At 41.3% G+C, this 14,219-nt stretch overlaps 1 protein-coding gene across 3 annotated transcripts in view; it reads right to left on the bottom strand.

The window, feature by feature from the left end:
- The window catches only part of LOC124009674 (tenascin-R-like), a 123,880-nt gene that overhangs the window by 22,520 nt on the left and 87,141 nt on the right, over nt 1-14,219 (bottom strand). For 2 of the 3 annotated variants that reach the window (XM_046321720.1, XM_046321718.1), the window contains 7 exons: nt 11,760-12,029; nt 11,111-11,314; nt 9,863-9,952; nt 9,278-9,541; nt 7,659-7,925; nt 2,333-2,452; nt 1,555-1,698 (listed from right to left, as the gene is read on the bottom strand). In XM_046321720.1, the coding sequence (XP_046177676.1) occupies nt 1,555-1,698; nt 2,333-2,452; nt 7,659-7,925; nt 9,278-9,541; nt 9,863-9,952; nt 11,111-11,314; nt 11,760-12,029 (1,359 nt within the window). The remainder of the gene's footprint in view (nt 1-1,554; nt 1,699-2,332; nt 2,453-7,658; nt 7,926-9,277; nt 9,542-9,862; nt 9,953-11,110; nt 11,315-11,759; nt 12,030-14,219) is intronic. The other variant, XM_046321721.1, reaches the window with a different exon arrangement.

Raw genomic sequence — 14,219 nt, 5'->3', positions numbered from 1 at the left:
CAGTAGAGCTCTTTTGGCTTCCAAGTAGAACACTCTGTTGAAAGGGTTCTACATGGAACCAAAAAGGGTCCTACCTGGAACTCAAAGAGGTTCTCCAAAAGGGTTCTTATATGGGAACAGTCAAAGAACCCTTTTGGCTCCATATAGCACCTTTTTGTTGTGAAAATTGAGAGTTTTCTTTTTTTCTGTGTATTTGGGGTCTTATGGAGCAGCAAATATGTATTTACTAAGCATTTGTATTCTATTCAAGTGTAAAAAACAACAACAATACAGATAAATTAGATTTGGGTATGTCATTTTAGGCTAACATTGAAAAAAAAAGGGTCCGATCCTTAAATTAATTTAATGATGCCACTCTGGCATTTTATTTCTCCAGGCTATCCTCTGGCGTTATTATAGTAGCAGCACCACAGGCCCTGCGTCATTATAAGAAGAGTTGGCAAATGCAGAGCACTTTCTTCCGCTTTAAAAGTAGAGAGCAGCACAAGCAGAAAGACTTTAATTTTGCTCTTTCTACCTCTCACTCTATCCATCTCTCTCTGTCTCTCTCTCTCTCTGTCTCTCTCTCTCTCTCTCTTCTGTCTCTCTTCTCTAGTTATGAGCCTGCTTATTTTGGAGCAGAAATCTCTAACTGGCTCATCAGTATGCGGTGGTGCTCTTCAGGATCAGCTGGATGATTATGCATGCAGTGGAGAGCTGGTTAAGCCCAGGTTAGTGGAGTTCACTTCACACACAGAGGAGCTGCTGCAGCCTACACACCTCTCTCTGGTGGCTCACTATCAGTGAAATATATCTCACATCTCACACAGATCAATGCTGAGAGGTCTATCTGACTGACTGACTGGCTGATATACTGACAGAGGAAATGCAGAGATAGATAGGAGGAGAGGCTACCAATTATAAGGTCAAGGCGGTAACAGTAACTACATTCACTGCGGCTGCAATGAGAGGCATGTAGCCAGACATTATTCTACAGTCTGTATGTCTGTGTTGGAACACAATTTCTCAGTGTGCAGCTGGCGAAGTGAGCGCTCCACAGAGTTGGTACTAGGAATAAAATTCACTGAAAAGACAGAACATTCCATTTATCTTTGAAATAGGCAATGTCTGACTCCAGAACATTTTGTCCCCCCATCTCAGACCCCTAGGCGCAGACATATAATAACAAGGCTAGCTTTCATTTTTGTATACAAGCTAAATTATTGAACAAAACAGAATTGCATTAGTTGTTCTGTAGAATTGTGCAGGATGTGGAGACAAAGATTCCATAAATACAACGTGTACACAATGTGTGCATTGACTTTTGGAGCAAAAACATTTGACAAATTGTTCAGTCCCTTTACATAGTCACTTTCTATAGTGGCATTGTGGCTGAGATAGTAAGGGGTGAGGGGTACCAAAACATTTGGTGTAGTATATGGAATAAAATGTGGAGTGGAATGTGGATACAAAAATGATATAATACAATGTACATTTGGACCAGTAAAAATGTACAGGGGAAGAGTGGCATTGTGACTGAGATCGAAGTTTGCTCCTTATGGGGACCATACTGACCTGTGAAGACACTGGTGGTGATGGACTTGCTTTCCTGGATTCCCCTCACGGCATTCAGGTTGATCTCATACTCTGTTGCCGGGTGGAGGCTGGACAGGGTGTAGTTGGTCACGTCGTTGTCAATCACGATGCTGTCCACTCGCCCTGAGGAAAATGAAATAAAAAGTATTTTAATCTCATTTCGCACTGTTGCTGCTGTCATGCTATCTTTCCTCCACGAGACCATGGAATAACAGTTTGGTATTTTATTTAAAGGCCCAGTGCAGTCAAATGTCACATTTTCAACTGAGGAAACTAACACTGTAAAGGGGTGGAAAAAGTGATCCGTTTTATTTCCCAATAGTTGCTGGTTGAAAATACAATCTACACAGGACCTTCTAATCAGCATGTTTTGCACAGATGGAGTTTTGGCTTTGCCTGGTGTGCGATAGACCAATAACAAAGCCTGGCGTGCGACAGACCAATAACAAAGCAAGTTCCTTTTTCTACTTACATATACCTCCCATTAAGCCCCTCCGCTCTGGTGGATTGATCCACACTGTGTTTAAAGCACCTCTTTGGCGCCCTTCCCCTCCCCGCACAGACCCCTCCCAGACAGTCTTGACAAACATTTTGCTTGAGAAATGTTTTTTGTTGTTGTTTGTTTCATGTTGACCATTGAATGGAAAACTAATCCAGTAAGTTATTTCATTATTACCCAGAATGATTTGATATTAGGTTCAAAATGGCTGCATTGGGCCTTTAAGTAACTTTTCAAATAAAACATGTCTTAGCCTACCTCTTGCTGATTGGTAGGACATCTTGTAATAGTCAAAGGGGGCAAAAGGTCTCAACCATGATATGATGACAGAGTCTTCAGTGACATATGACACAGTCATCTCTTTAGGTGGGTCCATTCCTACGACAGAGAATAATAGTACATGTTATACTTGTTGAAATTGGGCCAAATTGAATAACTCTCTCTTAATTGAGAGAACACGTTGGAGATTATGGTGAAATTATCAGACCAAAGGTGAAGACACAACAGTTCACCTGACACAATACTGAATCCAGACATTACAATGTTGCTTTTACTGTATGTGCATTTGACATTTCCTGTACTTTTCACAGCATTTCTTAGTAACGAAATATGAAAACACTCTGGATACATTCAGTAACATAATATGAAGATAATTTACATCTTGCAGAAGGTGCAAGATACGAAAAAATGATTACAAGGGTTTGAGTGAGAGGTCTAACTGGTGCCTTCAAGTGGCCACACACCTCTCCAAACTGTGCACAGTTCCTAAGTAATTTCAATGCTCTTTTATGACTAAAGTAAAGAGCTTTCAGCTATACTTTTTAAAATATATCTTTTTTTTTAAACTCTCATAGCTTTGCCATTGAGGAACTGAAACAAGCACACTTGAAATGTATTTGGTTTGGAACACAGCCCTGCATCCCCACCATTACACAATTACTGTTGTTGTTTGCTCAATCCAAAAACGTTCCATTAAATCGCAATCTGGGTCAGGTGTACATCACTTCAAAGCTTATTCTATTGACAACGTGGCTAGCTACATTTTAAAATACAATTGTACAGTGTTAGGCTTTCAAAAGGCACTTCAAACAAAGAAATTGTCATTTTGGTGGGCGTAGAATGGAGTCATGAGCACATTCAAGTATGTTTTCTGTGGCAAATTTTGATCACAATATGACAAACATAGGCTCAATCTGTTCAGGACAACACAGGGTATAACGCATGTCATCCTTGCAACTATGGATCAAACATATTTGTCATATGGAAATGTTAAGTGCACATTTGGAGTCGTGTGTATGTGGTATGACATCAAAGCGGTTCTTATTATGATGCTCAACATCTCATCTTTCAGAACACATCGACTCTTCTCAATTTACAACATTTCCCTCCTCAGACAACAACAAATGTGCAAAAGTAGCCCAATTAGTGGGATGGGGGCATCTTCTTGTCGCATGCTGGGCTCAAGTTTATAACAGCTGTCAGTCAAAACCGATAAAGCGATGTGAAGCGGAGAAACTGAGCTCTGACATCCTGTATAGCATGTTACAGTAAAGCCACTGCTTTCCAATCTAGGTGCTTATCAATGATAAATTCAGTCATTTTCAACCTGAATTCGGGAAGATGGACTGTGAGTGGAAAGGGCTATTAAGACACACACTATACGCTCATACAAGACACTCTTGACATTTAACTTAACCTTCTTATCGAAGCTGCTACCTCCGTGTGTTCAATATATTTCAGCACTTTGAAGTCTATGCTTTCCATATATGAAAGGAAAAGGTTTCAAGGGAATACTGCCACTTCCTCTCTCTCCAACCAAGGTGGCTGAATTGAGGAGAAAACTGAAGAAGGAATTTGGCAAATTTTGGAGGGCAGTGGAAGTTAAATGAAGTGTATATACAGACACTTCTTTATTGATATAACCAACACATTTTCCTGTCATAGTGTAAGAAGCACTGTGTTTATCCTGCACATTGGGTACATTATAAAATATGTAGGTAAATAGCAGGCTGTGCTGGCCAGAGCCAGGAGAACAGTGATGGATATTTGCATTGTGATCAAGTGCTGTTGCCCATACGGGATTAGTTCATGATTTGTTTCTGTCCCCAGGGCCATTACTGCTGCGGCAGCAAAGGTTACCAGAGACCATGTGAGCAAACAGTTAACCTCTAAAAGTCTAAGCCTTTGGGGAATGGGGGGGGGTACTAACCAGTTAAATGTAACTAAATGTAATTTGAAATGTAATCTATGTAACCACCAAAAGTAATTATTTATCATGAGAGGGCCATAAACAATAACTAGTCATGTTGCACACTCAAAGAAATATGAAATATATCACCTTTCTGGAAAACATTGTTATAAATTGTTTAGGTGTAGTCACTTTTGAGGACACAAGCGCAAGTACACAGTACAAATATGATACATGTTTTATGATGTATTTTGATTCAATAAAACTGTAGGCTTGAAATTACCTTTATGCTTTCTAAATATAGTATAATCAAATTATAAAATGACTATAAGGTTTCACCTTCCTTATCACTGTAAAATGCATAGTTGTGTGTTTTGTGAGAGAAAAATCTGTTGTATGTTTTGTGATAAAAACATCTGCCCCCATCCCTGTGAGCATCCCACAGAGCTATAGCTTGGCTTACTGAACTCGTTAGGACCTCGCCTTGCATCTCATATTAATTATATCCATCTATGACAAACAGAAAGTGTTTTTTACATTTAATTTAATTTGAATTATTTTGGATTAGCGGCTATAAATCAATCTCTGAATGTGCTACAGTGAATTTCTTTGATCAAATATTGAATTTGGCCTTTACTTACTATGGCCGTTAGAAACCCTTTGAATAACACATTCATAAATGGAAAAAAAGACAGTCAAAAAATAAATAATAAGGAATAAGGTTTTGAAGTGTATGTCCTATATCTAGGAGATACAGTGCCTTGCAAAAGTATAATTTTGCACGCCCAATTTTTCAGTTTTTGATTTGTTAAAAAAGTTTGAAATATCCAATAAATGTCGTTCCACTTCATGATTGTGTCCCACTTGTTGTTGATTCTTCACAAAAAAATACAGTTTTATATCTTTATGTTTGAAGCCTGAAATGTGGCAAAAGGTCGCAAAGTTCAAGGGGGCCGAATACTTTCGCAAGGCACTGTATACAGTAAGAAAGCTCAGGAAATGTTTTGGTTTTTTTCGGACACATTTAACCCCTTATTTTTGTTGACACAACACTACCTCCATTTGTTTGTACGTGTTACCTTCAGACGAGTCCCATGACTTGTGTGGGTCCATGACCCACTTGTGTGGGTCGTAGAGCACAACAGAGAACACCATCATGTTCCTGAGAGTCTCCCCCTTTCCATTTGGATGCTACAGACATTTTAGTGAGAAGACCGATATACGCAATGTCTCATGGTCTGACAAACACTGCAGTAGCTCGGCCAACATATGCAGATTTGGTGGATTGAGAAGCGGCCCAGGCAAAAACCTGAGATCTCTAGCTTAAACTGACGGATTTTGATGGGGATTCTTTTATTATGTTACTTAGATTGATGCTCAAGTGCGAACGGGTGCGTGAATAGAATCTTAATTAAAGAGACTTATAAGGTCGGCATGCATTATGGAAGGGAGGGATAGAGGGATTGGTTCTCTACTGTTGACTGAACACAGAATTGTTTTTGATAAACCAACACCCCCACCCTCCCATTTCCATTACAATAACCAATATTATTCACCAACATTGAGGACAATTCATAAGTTAGGCTTCAGCTTCATTTAAATTTTGCAAGTATAAAACAGCGGCGAATGCCTATATTTTATTTATTTCCCAATCAGCAATGGAGGCTGCTGTAATAGCTCTGAATTTAAACTAAATATTCATGTGACATAATGTGGGCAAACTGAAGACAGAATGCAGCAATGAGATGTGCTTCTATAGTACAAGTCGAACCTGCATTCACCTAGGTCTGTGTCCCAAATGGCACCCTATCCCCTATGTAGCACACTACTTTTGAACAGAGTTCTATGGGCCTTGGTCAAAAGTAGTGCACTCAATAGGGAATAGGACGCATCCTATGTGTTGCACTACAACACATGGTACAGTAAACATGTTGCCATCCCTTTATTCAGACTTAGCATAAGAAGTGCCACTTGAAAACATAAATAAATATGTCAACCTTCACAGACAGCCAGGCACCACAGCATGCCCACCAACCCTTTGGTTCATTTGCATATAATAACGTGGCTTCATAACAACAAGCTGAAAATAGCAACGCAATAACAAGAGCAGTAATCAGATGGCAGTGTGCAGGTGGCTCCATAGTGTTTATAGAGTTGTCCGGTCCTCCTCAGACAATACACGTTCCCTTTTACTTGGCAGCTGCGACTGTGAGTAACAGCCTGCTGATGCGACAGCTGAATATTCCCGACACCTCCACGTTCAAGCAGGGGTAATTAAGAGAGGATTACACACAGAAGCATTAATAAAGAAATGAAAGGTGGTTCTGTGTTTCATCAGTAGTGCAGCTGGGAGTGTAATAATCTTAATGAGCAAGAGACATGCCATAAAAGTGTCTGGGTGGTGTTCTCTTCTGGAGCTAGACGACTTGCTGACAAACAGAACAAACCACAACAAACTCCACGTGACAGCATGCACAATGGGACGTGTGTCGGCTGATGTAAAAAGGGCTTTATAAATACATTTGATTTGATTGATTGATATCCTAAGTACGAGAGGTTTGTACAGGAAACTCTAAGTATGGGAAAATGCTGTCCTTCGTTAGCAACTGTCTTGTGTCAGCAAACCGTCAGCCGAAATCAGACATCAATGCACCCTGTGGTGAGTGTGGTCAATCAATGTATACAACGTTGCAGCAGTTTTGCATTAGTCAGTAGTTTAGTGTTGTTGTTGTCCCTGAATGAACCATATTGAACCATGCGAACCTTCAGTATAGTTCTGGGTTGTATGCAATAGGGCACACCGTAGCAAAACTTTTTTGTCATTGGACAAGTTTAGGTAGTCTCTCCCTGTCTCATTCTGTTTTCGTCCATTTGGTGACTAATGAATGCAACCCTATTTCCCTTTTTGTATTTGATTTTATTTCACCTTTATTTAACCAGGTAGGATAGTTGAGAACAAGTTCTCATTTAGAACTGCGACCAGGCCAAGATAAAGCAAAGCAGTTCGACACATACAACAACACAGAGTTACACATGGAATAAACAAACATACAGTCAATAATACAGTACAAAAAAAGTATATGTACAGTGTGTGCAAATGAGGGAAGATAAGGCAGGTAAGGCACTAAAATAGGCCATAGTGGCGAGGTAATTACGATATAGCAATTAAACACTGGAGTGATAGATGTGCAGAAGATGAATGTGCAAGTAGAGATACTGGGGTGCAAAGGAGCAAAATAAATAAACAAATAAAGTAAGGGATGAGGTAGTTGGATGGGCTATTTACAGATGGGCTATGTACAGGTGCAATGAACTGTGAGCTGCTCTGACAGCTGGTGCTTGAAGTTAGTGAGGGAGATAAGAGTCTCCCTTGCAGAGATACAATAAGTAGCCTACCTGTGGTGAGCGTGGCTGTGACAGCTTCAGACGTCACCTCTCCCTGTATGGTGATAAGGCTGACTGTGTACTGTCTGGAGGGCAGGAGACCCTCCACAGAGGACCAGGTCTTGGATCCATCCAGGGTGACCTTGGAGGTGTCAGTGCCGTCCTCAGAGCTGTAGCTGAGGATGTAGAGGTCTGCGGGTGGGGCCGGGGCACTCCATGCCACCGTCACCGAGTCCCACGTGATGTCAGACAAGTAGAGAGCAATGACAGGGCTGAAGCCTGAAAGTCAAAGGTCAAAGACACCAGCTGCATGGTCATAAAGTGTTGTATTTCATTTGAATTTATTTGATCTGTTCATCTGCTCTCAATATGGCTGGTGGTGCTGGGGTTCTGACGATGGCAGGCAAAGGACAATCAGTCAGTCAGTGAATGGCTGGTTCAGAGGCAGGCATAGCAGGGGAGAGTCAGTCAGTCAGTGGATGGCTGGTGATTAAGATGCAGGGGACCGTCAGTCAGTCAGTGGATGGCTGGTGATTAAGAAGCAGGGGACCGTCAGTCAGTCAGTGGATGGCTGGTGTTTAAGAAGCAGGGGACAGTCAGTCAGTCAGTGGATGGCTGGTGATTAAGAAGCAGGGGACAGTCAGTCAGTCAGTGTATGGCATGTCTGGTCAATAATGGACAGATCTCTCTGGAGGCTCTCTCCCTCTCAGTGAGATGTGGATGTGAAAAGCTGAAGATGACAGACACACAGAGTAGGAGACCAGTGACAATGGAATGATGATGAACACAAAGGGAAAGAAGGATGTCAATGTTTACAGTAGAGATGGGATGAAAACACGTCCGTCAACGAGGCTTGGCTGTTTTTGAAAGATTCACCAATAAAAGACACTGAAAGGCGTGTGTTGTCAAAACAAGAAGCAATGGAAAGATGAAGACTACCAAGACATCTTGCTGCCTGATGTAGACAGATGTACAGGAGTGCGAAGAAAAGAGGGACAGGAAAGATAAATGGAGTAAAGAAAAAAAAGCAATAAATAATATATTTTCTCTGCTGGATAGATGAATGGATGAAGGATGGTGATGCGATTAGCAAGCACATGTAATGAGCACGTTAGCTAACTGTGAATTATTTACATGAATTGTTGCATCAAAGATTGACACTGCCTAATAGCTTGATTTGTATTCACCTTTCCAACAGTAGTTCCACATTGCATGCATAGCAAGCCTATTCTCTAGTACAGCAGTCATTGCTACACTTCAGCTCATAATTGCCTGTTCGGGTATAGTGATTTGGGAGCTTCACTGAATAAGCTGACCTTTAACCAGTGTATTTGAAAATAAATAGTTATTAATAGACTACATATTTTATTAATCTAATAATACAATATATTTCCAGGTTCCTGGAACTGGTACATGTGCAGATACAGTACAGGCTGTGTCCTAAATGGAATAGCTAAATGGACCAGAGACCAAAAGAATCCATAGAAGGGGTATATAACCTATGACCTGTTAACTCATGGTGTAAACGCTGTTTATATGGTTAGACTACTTCTAGCTCTGCTCTTAATAATAGTAGAATGTGAGGTCAGTTATGTCACTTACTTGGCCCTTGTACAATACAGTTACTGTACCTGTGAAGGCATCAATGGTGGCTGCAGTGCTCTGCTGCCTGCCTCTCTGGGCAGCTACAGTGATGGTGTATTCTGTGCCTGGCTCCAGGTCATCGAGAGTGGTGGTGGTCACGTCCTTGGGGACAGTAACCTCCATGGTCAGTCCAGATGAGGAGGTGTAGGTGACCATGTAGTGGTCGATAGGCCCCTGGACCACCCCCCACAGCAGGGTGATGGTGTTGTCTGTGGACGCTGTCACAGTCAGGTCCATGGGGACATCTAGACCTGAAACACACAGTAAAGAGTGGTTCAAGTATAATCAACCGAAGTTGTTAGGAATTTGATTTAGTGCAGCTAATAAAACAAAGAGACAAAAATACACATTCTGTAACTAGACTCATTTGCATAGCCTATAAATAAACACATGTACAGTAAATGGTATTTTGACGCTGTTTTTTCATGCTTCAATGAAATTCAAACAAACAAAACACGTAGGGTACAAAAGAGAACAGGGTGGTGAATTTCTGTTTACTGATACTGGTAGTTGTGATTTTCTGTGTCAGATCACTGATTTGCACAGATGAGCCAGGCGATTAACTCACTTACCAGTTCTGGCGTTCATTGTGGCAGGAGAACTCCGGTTGGTGCCAAGCATGGCCGAAATACCAATGCCATACTCTGTACCTGGCAACAAGTCTGTGGGTAGAGGTTGGAAGAGAGAGGGAGAGAAAGGGAGGAAGATAGAGGGAGAGAGAGCGAGGGAGAAAGAGAGTGTGTATGAGAGTATGACAGATGGAAGATGAGAGACACAAGACACCGAGCCAACTATTGATTTTAATTAGTATGTGAATAGAAAACGATTAAACATTAGCTGGTGATGTGAAAGAATCTCTCCATGCAATACCCTGGTGGACAATACAGTATGATGATATTAAAGAGAAAGGATTAGCAAGCAGATGGAGCCTTACAGACCTGCCTATTAAAAACTGCGTTAAAAATGAAGGGCTTGCCAAATACCCTGTTCATCAATATGTTTTCTTAAGATTTGTGTTAACCTTTTTTAACTGCATAATTAATCAGTAAAGTAAAAATTGCTATTACATCAGTGAGCTTATAAGGTTACAGAAATGGAGAGAGGAAAACATTGATAGATGTCATCCCACAGACAATGCGTTCCCTTATTCTGATATTCCCTTTACATAAGACAGACATCTGAAAACTCATGTCTGGAAACCTATCAGTACTTTGATAAGACATTAGAATCTCGCTCAGTTATTCAAGAGACGTCCTTATCATATCACACTAAAGCATGAACGTTATCTTATATATATATATATATATATATATATTTTAACCCCTTTTTCATAATATCCAATTGGTAGTTATGATCTTGTCTTATCGCTGCAACTCCCCAAGGACTCAGGAGATATTAGGTTGAGAGTCATGCATCCTCCGAAACATGACCGGCCAAGCCATGTTGCTTCTTAACACACTGCTCGCTTAATCCGGAAGCCAGCTGCACCAATGGTCAAAGGAAACACCATCCAACTCCCAAGCGTGGTCAGCTTGCAGGCACCCAGCCCGCCACAAGGAGTCGCTAGAGCACAATGAGCCAAGGAAATGGCCCATGGACTAACCCTCCCCTAACCCAGACAACGCTGGGCCAATTATGTGCCGCCCCATGGGGCTCTCGGTCATGACCGGTTGTGACACAGCTTGGGATCAAACCCGAGGCTGTAGTCATGCCTCAGCACTGTGATGCAGTGCCTTAGACCACTCTGCAACTTCGGAGGCCCCACATTATATTATTTGTCTTAAAAACAGAGGTGTAACATGAACTAAAGTTATCCCCACCAGTGAGTGTGGTTCTGCTGGTGGGTCCATCGTTGCGTGGAACGATGACCTTATCATACCGGTCCCCTGCCAGGGTGCTGTAGACCACCTGGTACCCCTCTACTTCCACCTCGCTGTTGTCCCATTCCAGCTCCAGGGTGGTGGAGGCCTTGGACAGCACCTGCAGGTTCTTGGGTGCGTCGATCTCTGAGAGGAACAACAGAACTGACAATGTTGGGGCCACTGAGACCAATCATCAGAAGTTGGACATGGTTTCCACATGCAGTTTCATCAGTCAGTCAGATAGTAAAACATGACAATATAACCATAGAAATAGAAAATAATTATAGATAATAATAGATTTTAAAATATTACATTCAAAGTTACACTTATTTAGATGGCTATGACTGGTATTGTTTCTGCCCTGAATACATATTTAAAAAGCATGCCAGTAGGCCCACATGTTTGGCATTCTTTAATGTATTTGTAATGGCAGACATTCTGAAAATGTAAAGAGCTTAACAAATAGTACAGTATATTTGAAGAATGTAGAGTTATGTATAAAGTGCTGTTTGTGTTCACATGAAATACACCTCATCCATCAAACATGGCATGCACAATGATCTAGAAGCAGCTGTTGTATGGTCCAGCTGTTTTTGACGGTCCTCACCGGTACTGAATTCTGTGGAGATGGTTCCACTCTCATTGCCCTTGCGAACACCACTGATGGACACCTCGTAACGCGAGCCTGGTCTCAGCACCTGCAGGGAGTACTGGCTGAGGGTGGGCTGCAGACGGAAGGTGGTCTTAGGCCCGTCCGTCCCCACCAGGCCATAACGCAGTACTATCTGGTCCATCTTAGCCTTGGGATTGGTCCACTCCACGAAGGCCACCGTGTCCGAGACGTCACGCACTATTAGCTGAGTCGGCCCATCAATCACTGTAAGGGATAGCATAGATAAATATGGAGACAGGGTTCATGATCTAGAGATCCATATGGGTAGTTAGCATACAGTACCAGTCAAAAGTTTGGACACCTATTCATTTCAGGGTTTTTCTTTATTTTTACTATTTTCTACATTGTATAATAATAGTGAAGACATGAACACTTCGGATTAACACATGGAATAATGTAGAAAACCAAAAAGTATGAAACAAATCAAAATAGATTTTATATTTGAGATTCTTCAAAGTAGCCACCATTTGCCTTGATGACAGCATTGCACACTCTTGGCATTCTCTCAACCAGCTTCATGAGGTAGTCACCTGGAATGAATTTCAATTAACAGGTATGCCTTGTTAAAAGTTCATTTGTGATTTCTCTTTCCTTCTTAATGTGTTTCAGCCAATCAGTTGTGTCATGACAAGGTAGGGGTGGTATACAGAAGATATACAGAAGATAGCACTATTTGGTAAAAGACCAGGTCCATATTATGTCAAACAACAACAAATAAATGCTTCATTACAGAGTTCCGGAAAATGTCAAGAACTTTTAAAGACACATCTCAAGTGCTATGATGAAACTGTCTCTAATGAGGACCATCACAGGAAAGGAAAACCCAGAGTTACCTCTGCTGCAGAGGATAAGTTCATTAGAGTTACCAGCCTCAGAAATTGAAGCCCAAATAAATGCTTCACAGAGTTCAAGTAACAGACACATCTCAACATCAACTGTTCAAAGGAGACTGTGTGAATCAGGCCTTCATGGTCGAATTGCTGCAAAGAAATCACTACTAAAGGACACCAATAAGAATAAGAGAATTGCTTGGGCCAAGAAACACGATCAATGGACATTAGACTGGTGGAAATCTGTCCTTGGTCTGATGAGTCCAAATTTGAGATTTTTGGTACCAACTGCTGTGTCTTTGTGAGACGCAGAGTAGGTGAACGGAGGATTTCTGCATGTGTGGTTCCCACCGTGAAGCATGGAGGAGGAGGTGTGATGGTATGGGGGTGCTTGCTGGTGGTACTGTCTGTGATTTATTTAGAATTCAAGGCACACTTAATCAGCGTGTCTACCACAGCATTCTGCAGCGATACACCATCCCATCTGGTTTGCACTTAGTGGGACTATCATTTGTTTTTCAACATGACAATAACCCAACACACCTTTAGGCTGTGTAAGAGCTATTTGACCAGGAAGGAGAGTGATGAAGGTCTCCATCAGATGACCTGGCCTCCACAATCACCCGACCTCAACCCAATTGAGATGGTTTGGGATGAGTTGGACTGCAGAGTGAAGGAAAAGCAGCCAACAAATGCTCAGCATATGTGGGAATTCCTTCAAGACTGTTGGAAAAGCATTCCAGGTGAAGCTTGTTGAGAGAATGCCAAGAGTGTGCAAAGCTGTCATCAAGGCAAAGGGTGGCTACTTTGAAGAATGTCAAATATATAAAGAAAACCCTTGAATGAGTAGGTGTGTCCAAACTTTTGATTGGTACTGTATGTACAATTCACACTAACACGACATGAGGTAGTCATGTCTAGTTGTGTCCCAAACAGCACCAGAATTGATACAAAAACATGGATTTGCACATTTAGAAAAGCTTAAAAGAAAGTGATACTAGGAAGAGCAGTGTGCAGGTTTCACTTTTCTTTGAAATTATCGCTTTGTTCCTATGCAGCTGCAAGAAGATATACCAGATATACCATGTGTGTGCCTTTCTGAAATTTGAATCACATTTAGAAAGGTAAAATGAAGCTGTTGGCAGTGAATGCAGTTAATTAATTGCTGACCATGTAAAACAACACAAGAGACTTGGGGCGTTATAGAAATAGGTACTGAAAATACATCCAATAATCAAATTGTCCCCATGTCATTTGTGTGGATCCAACAATAATTAGATTACGTCTGGGGGAAAAAAACACATTATGCTGTTGGCTATATGAGCATATATGAGCATTAAAAAAACAAACATTATTGGAGGTGGAAGAACATTTGCTGCAGTGTAGATCTACTGAACAGAACACTTATTTCATAGCAGTGTCATTCTGGGAGGGAACAATGTCAGAGTGGTGATTAGTCACATGTCTGATTAGTCACATGTCTCTCAGAGTGTGCTAATTGGCTTTCCATATAATTAACTTGTTTTTCACTGAGGCTGCAGCAGGGAACATCTGCTGCTTCAAC

The sequence above is a fragment of the Oncorhynchus gorbuscha genome, linkage group LG22 (assembly GCF_021184085.1).
Source record: "Oncorhynchus gorbuscha isolate QuinsamMale2020 ecotype Even-year linkage group LG22, OgorEven_v1.0, whole genome shotgun sequence".
Lineage (NCBI taxonomy): Eukaryota > Metazoa > Chordata > Actinopteri > Salmoniformes > Salmonidae > Oncorhynchus > Oncorhynchus gorbuscha.
This window is presented reverse-complemented; position numbering and strand designations above follow the sequence as displayed.